General features: G+C 40.5%; 1 protein-coding gene across 8 annotated transcripts in view; it reads left to right on the forward strand.

Moving 5' to 3' along the window:
• Window positions 1-26,158, forward strand: part of FMN1 (formin 1) — a 419,748-nt gene that overhangs the window by 295,481 nt on the left and 98,109 nt on the right. For all 8 annotated transcript variants that reach the window (XR_004185219.1, XM_031668862.1, XM_009209842.4 and 5 more), the window contains one exon: window positions 3,312-3,432. Coding sequence is in view for 7 of the 8 variants with exons in the window: in XM_031668862.1 (XP_031524722.1) it covers window positions 3,312-3,432 (121 nt within the window). In the remaining variant the exon portion in view is untranslated. The remainder of the gene's footprint in view (window positions 1-3,311; window positions 3,433-26,158) is intronic.

Consider the following 26,158-nt stretch of genomic DNA (forward strand, 5'->3'; position numbering starts at 1 on the left):
TTCATATGGAACCACAAAAGAGCCCACATAGCCAGAGCAAGGCTAAGCAAAAAGAAGAAATTTGGAGGCATCACACTACCTGATGTTAACCATACTGTAAGGCCATAGTCACCAAAACAGTGTGGTACTGGTATAAAAATAGGCACATAGAATAGGGGGCCGGGCGCAGTGGCTGAAGCCTGTAATCCCAGCACTTTGGGAGGCCGAGACAGGCGGATCACGAGGTCAGGAGATCGAGACCATCCTGGCTAACACGGTGAAACCCCGTCTCTACTAAAAAAATACAAAAAACTAGCCGGGCGAAGTGGCGGGCGCCTGTAGTCCCAGCTACTCGGGAGGCTGAGCCAGGAGAATGGCTAAACCCGGGAGGCGGAGTTTGCAGTGAGCTGAGATCCGGCCACTGCACTCCAGCCTGGGTGACAGAGCGAGACTCCGTCTCAAAAAAAAAAAAAAAGAATAGAATAGGGATGGAATTCTATGTGGAACGGAATAGAGAACCCAGAAATAAACCCAAATACAGCCAACTGATCTTCGACAAAGCGAACAAAAACATAAAGTGGGAGAAGGACACCCTTTTCAACAAATGGTGCTGGGATAATTGGCTAGCCACATGTAGGAGAACAAAACCGGATCCTCATCTCTCACCTCATAGAAAAATCAACTCAAGATGGATTAAGGACTTGAATCTAAGACTTGAAACTAAAAATTCTAGAAGATAACAGTGGAAAAACCCTTCTTGATATTGGCTTAGGCAAGGGTTTCATAACCAAGAACCCAAAAGCAAATGCAATAAAAACAAAGATAAGTAGTTGGGACTTAAACTGAAGAGGTTTTGCACCTCAGAAGGAACAGTCAGAAGAATAAACAGACAACCCACAGAGTGGAAGAAAATCTTCAGAATGTATACATCTGACAAAGGACTAATATCCAGAATCTACAATGAACTCAAATCAGTAAGAAAAAAACAATCTGATCAATAAGTGGGCTAAGTACATGAATAGACAATTCTCAAAAGAAGATATACAAATGGCCAGCAAACATATGAAAAAATGCTCAGCATCACTATTGATCAGGGAAATGCAGATCAAAACCACAATGTGATACCACCTTATTCCTGCAAGAATGGCCATAATCAAAAAACAGATGTTGGCATGGATGCAGTGATCAGGGAACACTTCTACACTGCTGGTGGGAATGTAAACTTGTACAGTCAGTATGGAAAACAGTGTGGAGATTCCTTAAAGAACTGAAAGTAGAACTACCATTTGATCCAGCAATCCCACTACTGGGTATCTACCCGGAGGAAAATAGGTCATTACATGAAAAAGATACTTGAACACGCACGTTTATAGCAGCGCAGTTCACAATTGCAAAATCATGGAACCAATCCAAATGTCCATCAATCAAAGAGTGGGTAAAGAAGCTGTGATATATATATACAATGGAATACTACTCAGCCACAAAAAGGAATGAATTAACAGCATTTTCGGCGACCCGGATGAGATTGGAGAATATTATTCTAAGTGAAGTAACTCAGGAAGGGAAAACCAAACATCGTATGTTCTCACTGATATGTGGGAGCTAAGCTCTGACGATGCAAAGGCATAGGAATGGTACAATGGACTGTGGGAACTTGGGGATAAGAGTGGGAGGGGGATGAGGGATAAAATACTACAAAGAGAGTGCAGTGTATATTGCTTGGGTGATGGGTGAACCAAAATCTCACAAATCACCACTAAAGAACTTATGCAACCAAATACCCCCTGTACCCCAATAACTTCTGGTAAAAAAATTAATGGTGATAAATGCTGTGATAATATAAGCATCATAAGCCTTTGGGGAACAGGGGAGAAACACCCACCTGCTGGGGGTTAGGGGAAATCTTTAAGGAAGGACGTTTGTTTTAAGACTTACAAGATGAGTATGAACAAGGAAGTGTAAGGAGGCACTAGGGAAGGGTCAGAAAGGGACCGTTTTATGGACAAAGGCCTAGAAGCCAGAGATCGTGGTCTATTTCATGAAGGTCTAGAGGGAGTTGGAGATAGGGAGAAGGTAGAAATGAGGCCAGAGATGTAGACAGAGGCCAGATCATAAAGTGCCTTGTAAAGCAGTTTTAGAGTTTGGAATTAGTCCTAATGGCAGTAGGGAAGATGGAATGTGAAGGAAAACTGGCAAAGTAGCCTGTGCGGAGAGAGGCATAATTGAAGACTGCCTAAGACATGCAAGATACAAAACTTACGTTAAACAACTCAGGGAGAAAGCTAGCTAGTCTGGAAAAGATATTTGAGGTTCAGCTTATGTTTCATTGTGCCTGAAGCTTTTGTCCTTCAAGACGTTTCTCAGCTGAGAATCCTCTATTAGGTATAGCAGTGGAGCTTGTTAAAACTATACCCCACCCTGCCCTCAGTCTCCTAAGATAAGCCAAACAACATTTGCAAAAACTTTTCAAATATATGAAGAGTTTTGGGGAAGCCAAGGCTGGAGGATAACTTGAGCCCAGGAGTTAGAGACCAGCTTGGGCAACATGGTGAGACCCTGTCTCTACAAAAAATTAAAAATTAAAAATTAGCTGGGTATGTTGGCACGTACCGGTGGTCCCAGCTAATAGGCTGAACTAGAAGGATCGCTTGGGCCTGGGAGGTCAAGGCTGCAGTGAACCATGATTGTGTCAGTGCACTCAAGCCTGGGTGACAAAGCAAGGACCTATCTCAAAAAAAAAACCCCCCCAAAAAAACGGTGTATATGTGTATATACACCCCTATACAAAGAATTTGATCATGCATAATACACACAGAAGAGCTTTAAGTCACTGAGGAAGGTGAGGAAAGGTGATGGGAGGGTGATTGTATCTTCCATTGCAGTGCCTTCTTATCCAGCACCTTCTGATTCACACCCATTGGCATACCCCAAAGATGACTTGTCTAATTGCTAGCATGTGTAAATCAAACGGGGACTTCAAATGTAAGTACTTTCATGTGTTCCCCTGCTGCATTTTACATGGGAGTAGAGTGTCCAAGATCAGGACAGACCTGACAATTTTCTCTTTGATTCATGAGGCAAAATAGAACCTGGCCCATGCCATAGCTGACCTCATTGCCGATAAGTCCAAAAAGATACTGTGAAAGACAAGAAAGCACTTCAAAGTCACAAGTCCAAATTTAGGAATAGCAGAGGAGCATTGCTGTGATTCTTATTCAGACATCTAATAAAGAAGCTTTTTTTTCCCCCCCCCCCCTCACTGATGCTTTGGAATTTCAACTGAAAGTGACAATTGGGAAGTATAATGTACTTTTGTTTACCATATCTCTTAGGAAGCTGGAACAGAAAAGAGTGTTTTCCCCCTGCCGGAACCACAGGATTTCTTTCTGGCCTCCCAAGTCAAGTTTGAAGACCTCATAAAAGATTTGAGAAAACTGAAGAGGCAACTAGAAGGTAATAGGAACTGTTCTGTTATTATGATAACAGCTAAGACTACTTTTTAAAAATGTTTGAAGAGGATTATTTAGGTCTGGCTCATAGAGTGGGATTGGTGCAGAGTTCAGTGATGGTACGCCACAGCTTTCACGAAACTTTCTGAGTCTACACAGTGTGTAGAGGCACCGTATTTTCAAATTCTTCTCTTTCATTAGTGTTAATCATTTGTTTCTTATATCCATATCTTGTTATATCTACGTTTGCTAACATTTAGTAGTTCTAACATTATTAATGATAATAGCAGCAACCATTTACTGGATTCTTACTGTTGTCTCATAGAACAATCTTAATAAGCTGGAACTACACCAGCCCCATTTTACAGATGAGAGAAATGAGGCTTAGAGAAGTTATGTTCACACAGCCAGTAAGAGACAGATTTACTGCACTCTGATCAAGTCTATCCAATTAGAACTCACACATTTTCTAGTTTCTCGTTTCTGGAACTCACACATTAGCTAGTTTACTCTGCTGCTTTAAGTATATATATCACACACATGTTACACACATACACACATACATGTTCCTGTATGTTTGGTTTATATATGAGTTTAATAATGATGGTAAGGCCCACAGTAAACATTCTATTTTAGTTTAATTTGCATTTTTAATTATTCAAAAGAAAATGCTGAAAGCCCCTTTTTGGCTTTTTTAAAAGGTGAAAATATGTCTCACTTGGGCAGGAATTTTCCTTTGGCATTTCTAGAGTCTTGTGTTTTCACTGTGGAGACATCTCCTTGTCCAAGAATATAAATACTTGCCTTGGAGCTTGTATAACTCCAGTTGAAGAGCTCTGCGGAGGATTTAGGGAGCGTGTTAATGTGGAAATGGAGCCCAGAGTGCCAGAAGCAGAGCTTGAGGAAATGAAGGGCTTCAACCAGGAATATTTTAACACCAAGACATAAAGTAAACATTTTAAAAATGTTTATTGTGAAAGAGTACTCAGAAAGCGAAGTCTGAGGCCGAGAACAGCTTGAAAATGGAAGTAAAGTGGGAAAGACGTACTCCTGGTGGCAAAGAGAGCCATTTATTTTTACGTTGGGCATAAAACTTACATGGAAAGGATAATGGTTACAAGTGAATATTTTTATCTTGTGTATTATTTTTAAAGGGGCATGTGGGGTTTTTTTCTCCCATTGATGTGGTTGAATGAATTCAACCAAATGGATGCTTCCTTTAGAAATGTGATATGTGAACTTGTGGTCATTATTTTCTCTCTCCTGAAGAACTGGCAGTTGTATCCTTGTTGAAGTTGAGGAGCTTGATTACTATTGTAATAAAGCGTAGTAAGCTACCACCTAGCATTTTTGTCTGTCCCTCTCCAGTGGTAGAATTAGGGCCCAGGCTAGTCCTCAGTGTGGCAGCAAGAGTTAGCAATGGCAGAGGAGCTTGTTTGCTCCGTGGCCGTTTCTAAATGCCCATTGCCTCTTGTCTCTTGGCCCCTTGTAAAACCCTTGGCCTGACCTCTCCTGTAGTCTTTGAGCCGAAACTTGATCCCTGTTTGATCTTTTCCCTTCTCCTTCCAGGGGCTGCCTCCCTTTGACGTCCCTGTACATTTGATGATAAATAGCAAGAGGATAAGAGGAGTGAATTGGGAGGCGAGTGGAGAGGCAAGGGTTCCCCCATAGTGCCTCACTTTGGTATACCTTCTTTTGTCTAGGGAGGCTCTGAATTGTCATTCCGGAACCCTCAGTACTCAACTGACACTTTCCTCATTCGATTTTAAGAAAATACAAGAGCTTTTGAAGCGGGTAGAGCGGCCTTAGGAAAGAAAACTGAACGTTGTCTGTTACTTTTCTTCTTTGTATCGGGCTTCACCTAAACACATGAAGTACCACAAGGGCAAATGAGGAAGTGACTCCCCCCACCTCACACACATGGAATATTTAAACAAAAATGCCCTGCTAATCTTTAGAGATGCCAGTGTTTTCAACACATGAAAGGTACCCAGTAAATATTTAAAGAAAATACACACCGTAAGTTCTCTAATGAATTTCTTTTTCTTCTAAATACCATCTGGCAAGATGGCCAGAATCGTGGCGGTCCGTTTCATCTTACGTTTCCATTCAGGTTTCACCTCCTTTTCCATAAGGCCTTGGTGTGAGCTGAGATTGAATGTTTAATTGAAGAGGACATAATTTTCACACATACAGCAAAGATTTGATGAGGCTTTGAGGTTTATTGTAGCCATTAAAGTGTCGTAGCTGCTGGCAAAATCCCAGAAAATGTCTAAAGCTAAACCAGATGTGATTAGCAAATTTCAAGAAGTATCAGGCCCTAGTTCTCCAGGCAGGCAGAGCCTTTAAAAAAAAAAAAAGTATTAACACACCTTAACCTAATGTGAATTAACCCATGGGTATCGGTCATACTAGTGTCACTGATTTAAGTAGAAGTTGTCATTAAGCATCTTTCAGAGAGGCAAGAACTTTGAATAGCGTTTTTAGAGCATGGAATTGATCATAGCATCAACTATAAGTTATTGTGTGATTATTATCTATCAAGTGCTTTATCTCTATCACCTCTTTTAATTCTACAGTGACTTTGTGAGGCAGATATTATTTTTGACTTCTCACAAGATAAGAAAGCTGAAGTTTGTGGTGCTCAAGTAATTTGCCAGTGTTTCAGAGGTGATGATCTAGCCACGTTTTGAAATAGACATGACTCTAAGGCGTGTGTTGAGTACGTATCCCGCCTCTGACCCAGAAGTCACCGTATCTGATTGACGATCAGTTTGGCCTTCAAAATGTGAAGCCTCACGAAGAAAAAAATTAGAGTTACTGAACACATATACACAAGCATGCAGACGTGTGCAGACACTCCCAAAACCACATATGTAGGCTGTCAGATCAGATAGAGTCACAGGAAGGAACTTGCTTTGGGTTGGAATTGGAAGGGGGAAGAAGTCCAGGTAGATGGATTGTCAAATAGACATACAGATAGGCACATTACATAGGACTAAGATCAAGCTTTGGGTTCAGATGTGTACATTTTACTGGTTCAGTGAAAGTAACACCTTGTCAAGTAGCATGATGATAGAAAGTATTCCCTTTCTCACCTGTAAAACGGGACAGTTATAGGACCTGCATCATAGGAAATAATGTCTGCACAGTTTCTTAGTGAGAGCAGCTTCAATAAAGCTGATGAAGGGCATGTACCTTTTACTGAGAAGTGCAGCCAGTGTTGCTGAGAGGCCAGCTGCCTGTGTTTGTGGAGTATCTAATTCGCAGAGCACTTGTGCTTGCTTCTCTACATTGTAAAGAGAGAACCAAGTTCTTGGGAACATGTTCCATATTTTGTTTATTGCTATACATCCCTTAACAAGACAGTAATTTCCATGTCCCTGATACTGTGAAGTTGTAAGAAATAATTGGGAGAACACAAACAATGGCAATAGTTACTTTCATTCTCCCTCTTTGTCCTTGCTTGCTGGCTGGAACTCTCAGGGTATTCTTACCCACCCACATGTGGTAGGCAGAGTAATGCCCCCCAAAGATGTCCAAACCCTAATCCCTGGAATCTGTGAATATATTGCCTTACATGGCAAAAAGGGACTTTGCTGATGTTGACATGGGGAGATTATCCTGGACCGTCCAAGTGGGCCTAATCTAATCACATGAATCTTTAAAGTCAATCTTTAAACGCTGAAGACTTTCCCTGGCTGTGATCAGAGGGAGACATAACGACATAAGAATGATCAGAGAGATGTAATGTCGCTGGCTTTGAAGATGGAGGAAGTGGGCCATGAGCCAAGGAATGTGGGAAGCCTCTGGAAATGGAAAAGGCAAGGAACAGATTCTCCCTAGAGCCTGTAGAAGGGAGTACAGCCCTGTCAGCACCTTGAGTTTAGCCTGAGTCCCATGTCAGACTTCTAACATACAGAACTATAAGGTGATACATTTGTGTTGTTTTAAGCCCCTTAAGTTTGTGCTAATTTATTATAGTAGCAATCAGAAACTAATATACCAAGGAGTGGATTCTTCTTTCTAATTGCACCAGTTAATACCAGACACACACACACACACACACACACACACACACACACACACACACACACGTGCGCATGCGCAGCATTGCTGAAACTATAGATGTAGGATTCCTCAAATAGTAGCACCCAAAAATATTACATGAAATGTGAACTGCAACTGTTGCTCTCTGAAAGAGTCTATGATCAAATAAACCTGGACATGCTCTGTACGAAAATCATATCCTAGGGATTCAAAGTACATGAGCTTATTAAAGCCCCTGGGAAGTTCTGTAGTTAAAAAAAAAAAAGTTTAATGCTGTTTAAAACAGCATTTCCTAACTTAAAGCATGAAACATTGGCTTGCTTTCTTTTCCCTTTCATTGTATACTTAGTAATATTTTACAGAACATAAGTTATGTGAAAGGTACTTTAAGAACAAGGGATATTAATTGTACTAGCCACACAGTTGTTGGTAAAATGATCATTACTGGGTCCTGCCTGCAGGAATCAGGATCCCTAGTAACATAGGGGAGGGCAGGGCTGACTTAGCAGAAAGAAGGCCACGTGTCATTTACCTACCACTTGATCTCATTCTTTTTGGTTTTTTGATTCTTTAGTTTTTGAGATAGGTTCTTGCTCTATTGCCCAGGCTTGAGTGTAACAGCACAATCATGGCTCACTGCAACCTCAATATTCTGAGCTCCAGCAATCCTCCTACCTCAGCCTCCTGAGTAGCTGGGACTACAGATGTATGCCACCACACCCAGCTAATTTTGTGAGTTAAAGTTTTTGTAGAGACAGGGTCTCACTGTGTTGCCTAGGCTAGTCTCAAATTTCCTGGGCTCAAGCCATCCTCCTGCCTTGGCCTCCCATAGTGCCAGGATTACAGGCATGAGCCACCACTGGGCCTGACCTTACCCTTAATCAGTTTTGTTTTCATGTTGATTTGGGGTTATGTGTGATGTCCTTCTCTCTTCCTGTTACTGCAGTTGATCAAGGGTTGACTATGAGTAGGAAGGAGGAATGCTAAGAACTGGTGTTGCTAATCTAGTAGATATTCAAGTTTGTGTTGTTGTGGGAGGGAAAAGGGTTCCTCCTGCTCTTCAGCCAGCTTTTAATGCAAGTTTGCCTCATCACCATCCTCTTTGGTTCTGGCTTCTTACAGCCATGCTGGCTGTTGTTCCTTCAGGAATCAATGTATCTGTCCACTCTGACGAAAGTGTGGTCTTTGCCTGAGTCATTCAGTACTATTGGGCCCCAAAGAGAATTTAAGAAAGTGTTTCCTGTTGATATTATCTTAGGAAGCAAGATGGTTCTTCCTTACTCTTAGGGTTGTCAAATTTATTAAATAAAATTCAGGAGGCCCAATACTTTCCTTTCAGGATTTTTTTTTGAATATAAGTATATCTCAAATATTGCATGGTACACACTTACACTAAAAAATTTTTTGTTATCTCAAATTCAAATTTAACTTGGTGTACTGTTTTTTATCTGGCATGTCTGTAGAGAATCTAAAAGCAATTATGAAGTCAACTAGTAGTCGGTTCATTTTTTATTATCACCGTGCACTGGCAATCCTAAACAATGCCAGCAATAAAATTCTCCTCCCTGCCAGTGTAGACGGTGGACAAAGGGTCTATAAATACGGTTAAGGGTGTGGCGTGTGTTCATTTCCACCATCACCGATGACGACACTTACCATTGAATTAGCACTTCATACCAGCAGGTTCGCTTACATCATTTCTGTTTCTTAAAACTCCTTCGAAGTAGGTGTTATTACCTGCATTGTTACAGTAAGGAAGTGGAAGTGACTTTGCTACTACTGGCAAGGCTGAAATTTGAAACAGGTTTATCTGTGCCATACTTTGTTCTTTTACAGTTTGCAGGCTCACCCTGAAAGCACCAACAATGTGATCCAGAATGATTAAGTTTGAAGAATAAGCCCCACTTAGTTCTGTGGCTCATCTTCTAAAGGGACTACGGATAAAAATTGGATTGAATTCAGGCTTTCTCTTGTCTCTACCCACAGCCACTCAACTGATCTGCCTATTGTAGTCTCTCGCCTTCCATCTCCTGCCTGTCAATGTTTTTCAGTTTCTCTGACTCCCTCTCTGTCTCTCTGACATTGACCTAGCCTCTGTTTATTCCTTCATGACCCGAAAGAAAGCATACCAGTCTGATGTGGCTAGCTGAACTCATAGCAGAGGACTAAAGGGCCACCCCTAGGCAACCTGCAAGGTTTTGTTATCTCTTCCATGTGTGGAAGTTACACGTATTGGGCTCCTGATGTGGATGGGAAGATAAGGGAATTTTCCAGCACTTGTCAAGTCACATAACAGGGCGAACTGTGCTTCCTGTGCTCAGGACCAGCCCTGACCCTGCAGAACAAATGACCTCTGCCACCTGGTGTCATCAAGGGGCTTTCCCTCCATGAGAGTTTAAGTGCTTCTTGTAAGAGGAAAAAAGACAAAAATTAGATCTTGTCATAAGAGTGAAAATTTTCTTTAATGACTAATTAAAACATGGCCCATAAACAATAATATGGCTCTAATAAGGGGGAAAAGTCACTTTGGAAACCTTTTGGAGGACCGTGGCAGAAACATCGTTGATTGAACACTCATCTAGGACTGAAGACTCATGTAGAATTTCAGTTCCTTTTGAAAATTTCTAGAACGATAGTAGAATTCTTTAAAAGAATCAGTTTAGAAGCATAGAGAGAACCACAAAATTTTTGAAACTCAAAAACAGATGGATACATGATAAATGAATTAATCAAACAAGAAAGCTGAATTCTAATCCAGGAGTGATAGGAGGTGAGAAGCAATCCAACTTTTACTATAAGACTTACACGTACCACAAGTTTGTGCATATTTATGCAAATATGCAAAAAGTCATTTAAGAAAATTTCTGAAAATGTTGGATGTGTGTTCCTAATTTTAAAAGGCCTAAAAATGTTTTAATGATTTAATAGTATAAATCTGTTTTACTCCCCCGTCTTTGATTAATATACAAAAAATATGCAAAAACAAAAAAACCCACAGTGAAATGAAGCTTTGTGTATGGCAGTTAAGTTTCAATGGCAGAGGCTGGTGTGTTGAAGATAACACTGAACTAGGATTTAGAAGACATAAGTTTAAAGTTAATTCTGCCGCTTACTAACCATGTGCTATTTGACTAATACGGGGAAGTAAAACAGATTTATACTATTACTAGAACATTTAAGAATACTTAGGACAAAAAGGAAAGATCACCCCGTTCTAGAAGTAGGTGGGATATGGGGATATATGACACACACAGAGTCAGGAAACAGACTGACTTCAGACTTTTCAATAGCATTACTAAAAGCTACAAATGCATCAGGATTCTGAAGAAAAATTATTCCCAGTCCAGAACCTTATATCCACCAAACTATTAGTCAAATATGAGGACAGATTAAAAACATTTTGAGACATGCAATTTCTCAAACTTATTTCCCATAGAGTTATCTTCAGGATGCTACTAGAGAAAGTGCTTTCCCATTAAAGAGGAAGACATAGGTCACAGGAAATAGAAATTCCAATGGAGAAGGAAGGTGAATGGAGCCTCCAGCATAGAGAAAAAGCCCAGGATGACAGCCAGACATTGAAAGAAAACATTTCAGATTTGATTAGGTCAAAAGAATCTTGGAGAAGATTCTTAAGGAATATGCAATTAATGCATCTAATATATCTGAATGTTTGGACAAGAGAGTTTATACAACTAGTAACAAGTGTGAGGTTCATTTAACGCTGAGTTCATAGAAAACAAACTAAATCAGAAAAAAAAATTCTGAGAGCAAGTGTGAGAGAAAGGGGAAATGTGCGGGAAATGTGGAATGATCCAAGTTTACATATATCAGCTGGGACTGCGAGTTGTTTTTGCAAAGTCATAATAATGTCAACACCAAACGCCAGTCTAACCAAGTCATGGTACCATGTGCTACATTGGGGTGATGGAAGTGAAGAGATGGGAGCGTAGGAAAGAACTACATCATTTATAGTTGATAAAGAGAAAAAAAAGAAACAATAGAAGCTTATTAGAGACATACTACTAAGCACCAAATAATCAGGTAAAATTGGTAAAAGAGGTAGCCTCTGAGGAGGAGGAATGGAGGAAATCGGTGGGGTGGAGATGGGGGACTGCTGTTCTTAAAGTGCATAGCATGCACTGATTCTTTAAACTGTGTGCACGTATAACTTTGACAAATGCATAAAAACAAACAAACAAAAAACCCACAATGAAACAAAAGTTTCAATGACAGGCTGGCATGTTGAAAATAATACTGAACTAGGATTTAGGAGATGTAAGTTTAAAGTTAATTCTCTCTCACTTACCACGTGATAAACCATGCACTTTGACACATCACTTAACCTCTGTGACTCTCAACTGAATAAAAAAAAAATGGAGCTGATCATACTTCTGGACTCTGCCCAACACAAAGGGATATTGAAAGGGTCAGACGAGGCGATGCCTGAGGAAGTACGTTAGGAGGTGTGAGGTAGTACTTAAATTCCCTGAGAGGTCTTGCAGCCTGCACTTTACTCAATGGATGCTGGTGTGTTCTAGAAGGGAGAGCAGGGTATTGATCATTAGGACAAGTCTGGCTAATTTATCACCTTTTGGGAAGCTCCAGAAGACATGACTTGAATGATTATTGACCATGTCTAATTTATTAGCTCTTTCCTCCTTCACAGCCCATTTGTCCACAGCAGTAGTTTACTAAGTTTACTAAGTCTGAGCTCTGGTACAAGACTGGATACATTAGCCAGAGTCCTGACCATGTTGCCATGGTGTTAAAAATATTTAGTTTTGCAAGCAAAGTTTTAGAAATAATAAAAAAAAAACTGATATGATTTATTTTTGTAAAATGATTTCAACAAAACAGACCAAAGGAACTGGGATAAGTATTTCAGAAAAGCAGTGGGTGTAAAATGTTGATCAGCATGGTGACTTTTGATGCAAAGCATTCAATTAAGTGAGCATGGTGACTAAAGGTCACACATTTCCCAAATGAAATGCCTTCAAAGACAAGTTGTACAGAAAGGAGAGAGGAAACTGAAACTTGATTCATCCGTTTAATTAATGGAAGAAGTTTGTGTTTTCCTTTGAAGCTGTGATTGTGACATTTCTAGGTGGGAAGGATGAGTTATGTTGTCCTGGTTTCCTCCTTTCAGTTTGCACCCTCTTTTTCTACCCTCTATTTATAAAAACATGTGGTTAATAGAATGTGTTTTGTTGAGTTTTTTTTTTAGTTGACAAGAAACATAAAATATTGAAATAAAAGCTACAATCATAGAAAAGTCTGGGTCAGAAATCCTGAATTCAAATCCTTGCTTCACAAGCCTTGTAACCCGTGGCAAATCATTTCATCCGTGACACGTCAGTATCCCCGTATAAAAATAAGTGTAAGGCTACCTGCTCCACTGATTGTTTGAGAGGATTTACTGGGATCCTACAAAGGAAATCCCTTTTCATAGCGTATGCCAAATGTGTCATACTTTTCCTTGATTCCTTTTGTGCCCTCATATCTGACAGCTAGTCCTGTTGACTCTACCTTCAAAAAGTGTCTGGAATCAATTCATTGCTCTCCATCTCCACACCTACTACATTTGTAATCCAAGCTACCACCTTCTGACCTGGCCCATGTCAAGAAGGTTTGCCTGCTTCCACTCTTGCCCTTCCTTTAATCCAGTCTGCACCTGCCGCATAGGTTACAGCACTCTGTTATTTCAGATGCATTCCTCTTGGAATCAAATCCAACCTCATACTCATGCCCTACAAACTGTACATGATTTAACCACTTCTGCCTTTCCCACCACCCACCCCTCCTGCCCACTAAACTCCAGCCACACAGGCCTTCTTTGTGTTCCAACACGATGTACTTGTTCATGCTCTAGGATCATTGCAGTAGTGGTTCCCTCTCCTAGAAAGCCCTTCTGCCAGACAGTGCCATGCCCTGAGCCTTCCTTGCCCACCCAATCTTCAGGAGGCACTTTGAATAGGCGCTGTCTATTACAGCCTTCTTTTTTCATATTACTTTTACATATTCATATTTCATATTATTTTCTATTTATTTGTAAATTTTCTCTCTTCCTCCACCAGCTTCATGAAGGCAGATATATGACCTTTTTTATGTTTATATTTACTGTGCTGGTCAGCACCTGCCTCATATTTGTTGTCAATTGATATTTGCTAAATGGGTAAATGAATGAATGAGCAAATGAACAATGGAAGAAATGACTCAACTTCAGATAATCGCTGACTCTGCTATTAGAGAGAAATTAGATCACTTCCTTATGGCCAAAGATGTCAAATAAGCATCCGTGAGTAGAATCTTTTAGGGAGACAGATTTTAAAGCTGTCTGAAGAGAAAACTGATGGCCTTGAGCAGTAGTGGGTTCCTCACCCACTGCTTGCTGGAAGCTTGTGTTATGTGGGTGGGTAGAGGAGGTACCATTAGAAAAGTAGTTTGCTAAATGATTTTGAAGATATATTCCAACTCCTGAATTTCTGAGATCATTATTATTACTATGCTATTTCAGTGCATTCTACAATTCTCCTTATTCAGGAAGGGTTACTGTATTGAATTCCTCCCTAGACTGACTTAGTTAATTAGAACAACTGAAAAATCCTAGGAATTCTGACAATTTATGAGATTTTGTTTTTTAAAGTGAACTGTAAAATTATATCAGTCTTGCATCTTAGGTATTCTCTTTGTAAATGACTCTGAAAGATCTCTTGAATTAATTCATGCCTCAAAAATCCTTGTGTTGATACCATCTATCCTTTTTTGTTTTTTTTTTTTTCCTGAGACAGAATATTGCTCTGCCGCCCAGGCTGGAGTGCAGTGGCGCAATCTTGGCTCACTGCAACCCCCACCTCCCAGGTTCAAGTAAGTCTCCTGCCTCAGCTTCCCAAGTAGCTGGGACTACAGGCACCTGCTGGCACACCCAGCTAATTTTTTGTATTTTTAGTAGAGACTGGTTTTCATCATGTTGGCCAAGCTGTTCTCAAACTCCTGTTCTCAGGTGATCCACCCGCCTTGGCCTCCCAAAGTGCTGTGATTACAGGCGTGAGCCACCATGTCCAGCCGATACTGTCTGTCTTTATAGACCAGAGTGCTTATCCAGTGTGGTAGGTTAATGGAAAAAAATTGACCAAAATTGGAAATCATGGAAAATGATACTTGTATCCCTTAGCATTTTAACTTACCACAAATTAAATATTGTATCCTTTGTCTGTCTTCTGATGCAGGGATGAGGCCTTTTCTTGAGTTATGAATCTGTTGAATGCAGTCCTGTAGGTCTTCCCTACTTACTCCATAATGAGATCATCTGTAATTTCCCTACTGTTATTTTTAAAGTTCAGTAGAGACTCTTGCAAATACCACCATAGAATCTTTCTAGATATTTATAATTGTTCTCAATCTTTTAAAACTGTGTTTCCCACATTTCTTAAACAATACACTTTAATTTTTATTCTGGAATAATTTTTAAATTACAGAAAAGTTGCAAAGAGTAAAGAGTTCTCATGTAGCCCTTGTGAGTTAGTTTCCCCATTGTTGGCATCTCACATTGCTGTGATAACATTTGTTAAAACTGAGAAACTGGCAATGATGCATTTAGATTGACTGAATGCTAGTTTTTATATGGATTTCGCTGGTTTTTCCATTTTTGTCCCCTTTCTGTTCCAGAACCTAATTCTGACTACCACGTTGCATTTAGTTGCTATGTTGCCCCAGTTTCCACTGGCCTTCTATACCTACATGTAACAGCAATGTTTTAGCTTCTTTCATTAAAACTTACAGAAATAGTACCTTTTGACAGTCATATATGTAGTTTGCCATCAAGTTATTAAATTACATAATTTCAATAAAAAGAACAACGGGAATAAACAGGTTTAGAAACAACACAACTGCTTTTGATCAGGATTCTACTCGGTAGTGGGAAGATTGAATCAAGCAGGAGGAATGGAAAATAACATTAATTTGGCAAGTTCATTAACAATGTGTCTTTGGTATTTCCTGGTTTTTTTGATGTTTTAAAGGTACCCTTGTAATTATAATGGTGATACTTTACCTGCCTATGGTGCTTCGTTCTCCCAAGTGAGTAGGGCAGGCATATGCAGCTTGGAAAACAGAGTCTCTGAGATAGGAAGCGGCATGGCCAGGATCACCCAGCCAGGCACAGAACTCGGGTCCTTGAGTGCCACACCAGCGCCCAAGCTACCATACCATAAACTTACTATAAAATGTCAAAACATTTTCTTCACAGAGATAGATTAGTGGGTAGTTTTGTGAATATCAAAATACTTTTTCTGCCTAAGTAAGTTGTGTATCTTGGACTCTGTGGAAGATTCACAATCCACAAATGGGTTCTTCTCATGTCAGTCAACCAAACGAGCGAAGTTAGAGGGAGACCTCCTTAGGCCCTGCAAAGGGGACTGCAGTTTTTGCCAATATCTTTACCTCTCCCAGATTCTTTGGCAGATAGCTCAGCCTCAGCGTGGCTCCTAGGTAGATAGGGGTCATGAACTATGACTCTACCTTTTAATACCCCTGGAAAGATCACAGACCTATCAGGAAATTGACAGCCCTGGTTCCGGTCTCTGCCATGCCACTTACTAACCCAACCTCCTGAGAGGCGTTTTCCCCATTTAAAATGACAGGATCCCAGTGGTGGCACTTGGTGATTTTTTTTTAACTTCTATTTACTTAATTCCTTATAGTTTACAAAGCATTCTCATAGGTGTCCCATAGTTTTTTCTAGAACTTTCCTGTAGATGGTGAAAGTAGGAGGCAGCATAGCTTAAGGGCAGGGGGTCTGTTACCCCTGGATTCGGATCCTGACTCAGCCACTTACTGTCTGTGTGACTTTACTAATTCTCACCGCAAAGCGGGACGATAGCAGGAAAACTTTCACAGGGTTCTTGGAAGGCGTAAAATGAGATAACACACACAAAGCAGGCTGAGGTCTAAGACACCCTTGGCCATTTAAGAGCCATTTGCTTTTGATTATACAGTTTGAGAATTTGGTATTGTTTTCAAGGAATTACTGAGTGAGAGATAAATGCAATATGTCCAAGTCAGCATGGAGGACCAGGACCCGCTGGACCGGAAACTTCTCCTCTGCCATAGTAAACAGAAAGGGGAAATGCCCAAGGAACATCTATAATGGCTAATGTACTAACAGTGCTAATTTGGTTGTGTTTTTGAACCTTTTCTGGACCATTTGAATGGTCTTTAAAAATGTCATCAAATCTCCGGGTATCAAAGAAAAAAAGTGCAGAGTACGAGACAGATTTTGTTTGACCTTTTCAATCAGTGAATTTGTTCAGCAAATATTTATTCTTAGCACTGAGTTGACTGCTAATTTTAAATAAACTCACTGAAATATCAAGTCCTTTATAAACACATTTTAAGGGTAAGTTTTATCCCCATTTTCTAGAGGAGAGATTTATTCCTACTTCTGATTTCTTTTCTGCTCAGGAACAGGAATCTGACTGAACCTGAGAACAGTGATAACACTTGTCAGTCTGACAGAGGGAACGTATACAGTTTTCCTTCCAGTTCTTCTGAAGATTCATAAAAACATTTCCAAAGCCCTTCCTGACTGATCCTGAAGACAATCAACAAATATTTGCTACCTTAGTTTCAAGGCATTATATACCTTGGAATTACAAATATCTAATTTTTTTTTTTTCAATCCATGACATACCTTTTCCTAACCCCACCAAATCCCAAAATTGAGTGTTTTAAGCTGGGCTTGAGTTTTTAAACTGATATGTACATTTAATGTACAATTTTTCTTCTTTAAAGCTAATATAGGCCAGGTGTGGTGGCTCACACCTGTAATCCAGGCACTTTGGGAGGCTGAGGCAGGCAGATCATGAGGTCAGGAGTTCAAGACCAGCCTGGCCAACATAGCGAAACCCTGTCTCTACTAAACATACAAAAAATTAGTTGGGCATGGTGGCAGGCACCTGTAGTCCCAGCTACTGGGGAGGCTAAGGCAGGAGAATCACTTGAACCCAGGAGGCAGAGGTTGCAGTGAGCCGAGATCGTGCCACTGCACTCCAGCCCAGTGACTGACAGTGCGAGACTCTGTATCAAAAAGAAAAAACAAAAAAAACTAATATAAAATTGTGAATCACAACGAATGGCATACTCATTAATGAAATGGAGTAAAAATAAAAAGGCAGCTAATCTAGGAATAATTAAATGATGGAGCGGTTTGCTGAGTCGTATCACATACACCTGACTCATCCCAAAGACAGAGACAAATTCCTGGGGCTCCCCAGGCCAGCAGGAGATAGCTTGCATGGGGCCTCCCGTGACTTTAAGTTTTATCACTTAGTCTTATTAACATCAGGGCTGAAGATGTTAGAGAGTTTAATAGGCATTTCAGAATCTGTGACACCTAGACTCTCAGTGGATACTATTTATTTGTCATTTCAGCCGTCTTGTTCTTCTCAACATCAGCCCTGTCCAGAACTCCCCCTCTCCTCTAGCAGTCCCCCATCTTTCCTAAGATGCTTACACACACTCACATTGTGTATAACCATGTAATAGCCTCCTGTTAAAGGCTTCAGCAGCTCATCTTCTCTAGCCTGACAGGTCCTAGGATGCAGACTACCAGGGGCTGCTGGACCAGAAACTCTCCCTGCGCCATAACTCAAGAGAGAGGTAGGATCAATGACAGGTTTACAGGAGAGCACAGTTTTAAATAGCTGAGATCAGTGTCTGGAGGCTTCCCGTTAATACCACTAACGGCGTCCAGCAAGCGAGACTCTTGGCCACTTTGTTACCCACTCTAAACTATTTCTGATCTTCAACTTTATTTTCAAACACATCCCAAGAAATCCCTACTCCCCCAAAATTGACAATGCAGCCTTCTTTATATGAAAGCTTGTTTATAGGCCACAATTCTCCCGACAGATTTACAAGTGTCTGTGGAGTTTTAAAAGACGATTGCTTAACAGGCATTAAGTGAGACACATAGGACTGTGTAAATATTTTAGCTGGAATAGGGGATTTTTTTAAATGTCTGAGCCAAATATTGCATTAAATCTGAAGACAGTGGCAAACTGATTAGCAGTGGCTGCCAGCTCCAGACTTTGCCAGTGATTCTGGAGCCAAGACTAGATACCAGAATTCATCCACCAGATTAGGTTGTGTGTTTTAAAAATAACTTTCCATCCTTTTTTTTCCCCCTCTCTCCTCCTTATGCCTTTCTGTCGTTTCTCCTTTATTCCCTGATGGTTCATTTAGATGTAAACACTTTCCAGAGTAGAAAATTACAGTTAATGTGACTAACCAGCGAGGGCTGAAATGGGAACATGGGCTCAGAGGTCAGAGACACCATGGAAGGCTTGCAGCTGTCCTGGTGGAGCAATGTGGGGACAGGTTGCTTTTTGCTAATAGGCTTGTGTATCTTAATCACTGGCTTCTTTGTAGCCAGCTGTTGCACTGCTGGAAGGGGAATCGTCCTATGACCAGCATTGCTATAATACCTCTTCCTCTGACTGATTTCCTTGATTCATAAAGAGGCTCAGGCCTGTGGCCTTCAAGATTTGTATGTGAGAGAGAATCCTCATTTAATTCTAGTAAAAATTGCCACAAAATATGCATTTTGATGTCAGAGGACATAGTTAGTATTTAAGCATTCCTATAGGAGTACTATTTTCCTGATTAGAGCAGTGGATAAGATGCGTTGCTATAATTTTGGGAGCAGTGAGGCAGTGTACCTAACAACTTTGCTCTGCCTTTGCTGATTTTTACCATTGTCTTGCACTAATGATACCTGTATGCTTCTCGAAGTACTATTCAATCGGAATGCCCCAAAATGTAGGCTCTATATGTTCTTCACAAATTACTTGAACTGTAATCCTGTGTCCAAATGATTACTTGATATTGTTGATTGGAAAGTCTGAGCATTTAAAATTATGTGTGCTTATAATTATATAAATGTATGTTACAAAACTCTGCGAACTTGATGTACGTTTGCTGTACACTTCCCCCAAATTCCGACAGATTTGCTAGTGCTGACAGTAGCATAATTTACATTCCAATTAAATGTGACACATTAGGGCTTTTCAAAAAAAAATGCTGCTTTCATGCACAGGCCTCAAACCTAGTTTTGTGCTGTGATTAATCCCCAATTTCTGTATCAGCTCTGATATATCACCAGTTATGGTCTTGTGTTTGAGTAAATCACTTCAGTGGATACATGGTCCTCTTACTGTTTTCCATTCCAGAGTTGTGCACTTCAAATGCAATGACCATAACTCCTATATGACAGTGACAGGCACCGTTCTAGCTTACGTGGAGCCAACTACCTCTGCATTGTGGTCCTATTTCCAAAAATCTCTCCCCTTCATCTCTCCCATTGTGGTATAACCCATTTTGTACCAAAAGCAGTTTGACCACTAATACCGAGAATTCTAAAAAGGTTTTTCCTTTTTACCTAGAATTTCATTTCTTGTATCTTTCCTAAAGAAATGACCCTCAACCTAGAATAGGTTTGTATGGACACAGAGGTGACTGAAGCCTGACTCCCCATGGGAATAAGGTAGCAAGGATTTCACTGTCCAGCTACAGGAGAATGAAGTGCGCTGTGGCATGCCTTCCTGATGGAATTTTATATGGCTGTTGAACATGTTGGTGGAGTTTGTGAAATAACAGGAGAGTGTGCATGATATGTTAATAGAAAGAATCAAAGTACAAAAAAATTCTTTATCAAACGCAAGTAAGGCAACTCCCATAAAATGATGGAGGGGCAAGGACCGTGATACCGAGGCCCAGACCGTGAAAGAGAAAGTGTGCAAGTCTTAGATGGTGACTGTGTTCTGGTTGTGGTACCATGACTGATTTGTTTTTTCTCCTGTTTTAAAAATGTTTTTCAAATATCTTCGTGTGTATATGTTACCTTCCTAATACTTTTTAGAAGTTGGTCACTGCTGTCCTCCCGAAGATGAGTTCCCTTCCCCTTCAGAGGCCTGGTACCTCCATGCCTGGGCTGCCCGCCTAGGACCCCTGCCACACAGCCCACCTAGATGTCAGAGCCTTGCAGGATGTGCCTTTTTTCTTCCATGTTAACACAACTTTCCTACCTATTGCTTTTGAAATCCCCTACTTCCTAAACCAATCTTAGAAATAAATGTCTACTAAAGCATTAAATTGTTCTTGACAATGTTGAATACATGTGCAATTCTAATGAAATTTCTGGAGTTAGCATCTTTAGTTCCAGGGAAGGCTTCTCATGGTGGCGATTTTTGTGGGGACCAATGAAAGGGATGTTTTTGAATAAATGATTGAATCACTTAACACCCTATAAATCAAATCATGTCCAATCCATCTATATTTAGGCCTTGTCATGGGTAGGTGATTAATGAATACTTTTCATGCTAATGTCTCACAGACCAAGGCTGCGTCCGTAACCACATAATCATCACAGTGGAAATTCTGACTCAGCTGTGACGTTTGGTAGGAGGGACCATTGAATGGTGCTTTAGACAATTCCGTGCAAAGGCTGTAGTCAGTGGCCCAGCTTTGCACGTCTTTCCAAAAGTCCTAAAGCACACTGGCATGTCCTCACTTGGCCCTGTCACTTCTGCTTAAATTTTTTCATGGAGAATACTCACTCCCAATCATGGGACATGAAGGTGAATTTGCCCCTGGGCGGCCTCCCTCAGTGGAGTGAATCAGAATCATGGGATTCCCCTGGACTCAAGTTTCCTGGTGGGTTTATTTTTACAGAACATTCCTCTGGAGAAAGAGGCACCCGCTCTGTAAAGGGCTAGACCTCTTCTGCACGTGATCAAAGTAGCCCTGGAGAATATCTTCTTGTATGGAATGATTTTTGTGACATGAGGGCTTTGAGAATTTTCTTGAAAAATTAAAGGAAGAATCTTTCTAAGGAGTCCTCCTACCGTGAAAGGAAACTACCAAAAACGTCCCAGGCAGATAAGAACTAAATCCGTGTTAAAGTCACCAAGAAAACAACACTTCCGTGGCCTCATTTGATCTTTAGCACTTGACCAGGAAAAGCAGAGCTATCTTTTTGGCTGAATTCCAATGACTTCCCCATTTTGGCGTTCTTTCTGTAGCTTAACTTCTTAAAACAAGTGGCTACAGAATCTTTCTCCATTTTGCCCCACACCTCTCCAAGCTGGCTATTTCCCTGCACCCCCAGCTCCCCTGGAACTGCTTTTGAGATTACAAGTGACCTCTGTGTCACTAGAATCAGTGTTACTTCTCTGTCTTCATCTCACTTGATCTTTCTGCACAGAGCTGACTGCTCTTTCTTTCCTGCAACACTGTTTTCCTCTCAGGTCATGTAACTCCAGACCTTCACTTTCCTACTGAGCAGCTCATTCTCCATTCATTGCTGGCCTCTCCTCCACTGTGCACATGCCCCAGGGTTTGTCCTGCAACCCTTTCTCTTCCTTGGCCATATTCTCCCCATGGCAATTCATCTTTTGCTATCACTTTAAATACCAATTTTATACCAGTGACTTCCTGGCGTGTGTTTCTCCTCCAGCCGTGAGTCCAAAACTGCATACTTCTATATACACTTGAGTATCTAATTACCATTTCAAACTTAACATGCTCTAAATAACACCTTGGATTTTCCACCTCGAGCTTGCTCATGACTCCAGAGTAATCCCTTACTCTGATTACATCTCTAGTCAAATATCTTCACAGTGAGACTTTTCTTAACTACTTTAAGTAAAATTGCAAGCCCCTCATGTCTGTGACACTTTTCCTAACCAGGCTGGTCACCAGCCTTCTCCATGTTCACCTCAGTGTGTAACCTGGGATACCTTTGGGGCCCAGAAGCTTTTCTCCCCTACACACACTCTTTCCTTTATACCAAGATCTGAATGCAGAACACTCGTGATCTGAGGAGAGAAGGGTCCCACAGCTCCAGACGTGCCACACCACTTAACTCCTTCAAATGGCCCGTGCATTCTCATCCTGTGTTACTTTTATTCATGACATTTCCCCTTATACAGTTCTCTTTCCTCACTCTGGTTGAGGGCTGGCCTCCTCCTTGACCTTTGCAATTCAACTCGTAAGTTATCTCTCCTGGAGAACCTTTCCTGGCTACTAACTCCGGGCCCAATCTGAAATACAGGCCTATACCCAGTGTTCCATCACACCACACTATATCACAATTTGTTCATTTCCTTGTTTCTCATTGTTGCTAGACTGTGAATGTTTTTTGGAGGAGAAATGACCAATAGGTCTCATTAAATACGTGTCCCCAACATTCAGCTCAGGGGCATATAGCAGATACTTGGTAAGTATTTTGAATGTATGAGTATTTATGGAACCCATACAGGGATTTTTTTTAAAAACAATGTGTATCTCATATCTGAATGCGTGAATGTGAGAGAAAATGGCATGGTATTCAGTGTACTAGTGTTTCCTCTAGCCCCTGCATCCATCTACATGTATTATACATACACAAATGAAGAGATATGTTTTTCACATGTCAGTGTATGTGCATATGTCTATGTCTGCATGTACATACATACAGTCATGTGTCACTTAACAACTGGGATACGTTCCGAGAAATATGTCATTAGGTGATATCATCATTGTATAAACATCACAGAGTGTACTTACACAAACATAGATGGTGTAGGTTACTGCGCACCTAAGCTATATGGTATAGCCTGTTGCTCCTAGGTTACAAACCTGCACAGCAGGTTTCTGTACTGTTACAGTCCCCAACGTTATTCATTAGAATACTAAATATAATTATAGTATATTACACTACTGGCTGTACTATAATGTAACTGTATTCAGTATTCTACTGAATACTGTAGGCAATTATAACACAATGGTAAGCATTTGTGTATCTAAACATATCTAAACAAAGAAAAGGTAATGCTTGCACTGCAGTGTTACAAAGGCTACAGCATCACTAGGCTATCAGAATTTTTCAGCTTTATTATAATTTTACGGCACCACTGTTCTATATGTGGTCCGTTATTGACAGAAGCATCATTATGAGGTACATGAGTGTACATATACTACAGCCAAATTCTGTCAAGACACTAATATCCATACTGCACATGTTGAAGTTTCTCCCCGTTAATTGGTAGTTGATTCATTTATTTAGCAAATACCCATTGAACATCTTTCACTAGATAGACATTATAGTAGACACTGGAGATTTAACCGTAAGAAAAATACAGTTCTGCCTAATGGGGGAGGCAGTCAAATAATCATGAAAATGGGAAGGGTATACAGTGCCATGACTTTGTAACAGAGGGCCTCTCATCACAGAATGGAAGGTGGAAAAGAAATCCTGATGAGACTTTTGAGCTGAGGGCGTAGTGATGACTAAGCCCTGACTAGGCCCTGGTTACTAGGAAGTGGAGGAGAGTGGCATAGCAGGAGAACACCATAATGGTGGGAAGAAGTGAGCATGCTTGAGGAACGGAAAGAAGGGCCACTGTGGCAGGGAGAGCAGGGTGAGGCTGGGAAGGCGGGCGAGAAGTAGCGCACGTAGGGCCTTGCAGGCCAGCTTGAGAGACTGAAGACAGCCTCTCAGAGTAATAGAGGTGCCTGCAGGTTTAAGCAGGGGACTGGCATAATGAGATTTTATAAAGGTCACTTTGACTCAGGTATGGAGAACAAATCAGAGGCAGGGTGGATGTGGGAAGAACAGTGAGGCTGAGACTATAGCAGCATGGTGGAGAGTAACGAATTCAAGAGTTCTGTAGGAGGTGAAACTGTGGGCTAGCCATGTAAACTTGGGAGACACATCCCAGATAGGGTTGCTGAAATGTTTACCTGGATGACATTGTCTAGACAGAAAGCATAGCGTGGGAGGAGGAGAAGCCTTATGCCAAACCCTAGAGAACTTGAACATTTAATGACTCAGTATAGGAAGATGAGGCTGCACAGGACACAGGGCAGGCGGAAGTAGGAGGAAAGCCCACAATGGGGAACACAGAAGCTAAGGGACTAAGTGTTTTACAAAAGGAGAAGTAGTCAAGATGCGGAATCCTGCTGGGTTGTCAGCGAAGGAGATAGAAAATGAGGACACTGACCACAGGATGGGTTAATTAGTGACTTCAGAGTGCTTTCTCAGTGTCACAATGGGGAGGAAGTAGATTTCAATGGGTCATGAAACAAGAAATAGGAAAAAGTGACTATTGCAAATTTTCAAAGACAGACTGTGAAAAGGATTAGACTATAACTTGATTTGTTTATTAAACATAAATATTAGGAATGTCAGTGATTCAAAGCTTGTGAAGTTGCTGTTATTGTTTAGCTCTTCTTAGAAACTAAAAGAATAAAACCATGTACACTATGTTATCTAGCCAGCCTTCCTACTGTTTGACTATTTTAAATAGCTCAAGAATATTTTGGCTAGCATTTTTCTATTCAGTATACAGAATGCTTTTTTTGCATGTTTATTTAGTCCTCACAAGATTTTATGTATCAAGAAACTAAGAGTCAGATATTAAATAACTTTTCCAGCCAAATAGAGTGTATGAAAAACTAAGATAGAATAAATGCAACTTTAAATCAAGAGTAGTTCAAAGAGGAAATTTTTCTAATGTACCAATTGTTGGTGTATATGTGTAAATATATATGTATAGATACACTCATATACATAGCTGTATACCACAATTAAGAATGTACCAAAGCTATTGTTTTAGTTTTCCAAAAGTTAGCACTTTTAATTTAAATGCTTTACTTGTATTTCTCTTATTAAGTTCAGTTATTTTTAGTAGGTATTTTATTTTATTTTATTTTATTTTTTTTGAGGTGGAGTTTCACTCTTGTTGCCCAAGCTGGAGTGCAATGGCACAATCTCAGCTCACCGCAACCTCCGCCTCCCAGGTTCAAGCAATTCTCCTGCCTCAGCCTCCCTAGTGGCTGGGATTACAGGGGTGTACCACCACGCCTGGCTAATTTTGTATTTTTAGTAGAGACAGGGTTTCTCCATGTTGGTCAGGCTGCTCTCGAACTCCCAACCTCAAGTGATCTGCCCGCCTCAGCCTCCCAAAGTGCTGGGATCACAGGTGTGAGCCACCTCGCCCAGCCAGGTCTTTTAATAACATTTATTGCTACTTTTTGAAGATCAATTAATATGTTTAATTTCTCAATTATATGTGCATCTCAAACTCATTTCTCACTTCTGATTCCTAGTTTAGTAATATTGTAAGTATTATAATGAAGACATAGTTGCACCTAAGATTTTTTAAATTATATACCTTAAATAAAAGAAGTACAGATGAGGCATTCTTCATTTATCTGTTCATTATAGTTCCAGTGTAAGGCTGACTGTCTAATTAGCTTAGCTTTAGGCAGCTTTAGTAAGATGAAATCACATTCCACATAATTCACCCATTTGAAGTGTACAGTCTGATGACTTTTGGTGTATTCACAAAGTTGTACAACCATTGCCACAATCAATTTTTTATATTACTCCAAAAGGAAAACTTTTCTCCCCTGCACCCTTAGCTGTCACCTGTCTCTCTCTCCCTCTTTCTCTCCTAGTCCTCAGCCACTGCTAGTCCCACTTTGTCTCTATAGATTTGCCTACTGGGACATTTCATGTAAGTAGAATCAGAGGATATGTGATCCCTTGTGATTGGCTTTTCTTACTTAGCATAATGTTTTCAACGTTCATCTGTGTTGTAGTATGTATTTGTACTTCGTTTGTTTTAAAGGCCAAA

The sequence above is a fragment of the Papio anubis genome, chromosome 7 (assembly GCF_008728515.1).
Source record: "Papio anubis isolate 15944 chromosome 7, Panubis1.0, whole genome shotgun sequence".
Lineage (NCBI taxonomy): Eukaryota > Metazoa > Chordata > Mammalia > Primates > Cercopithecidae > Papio > Papio anubis.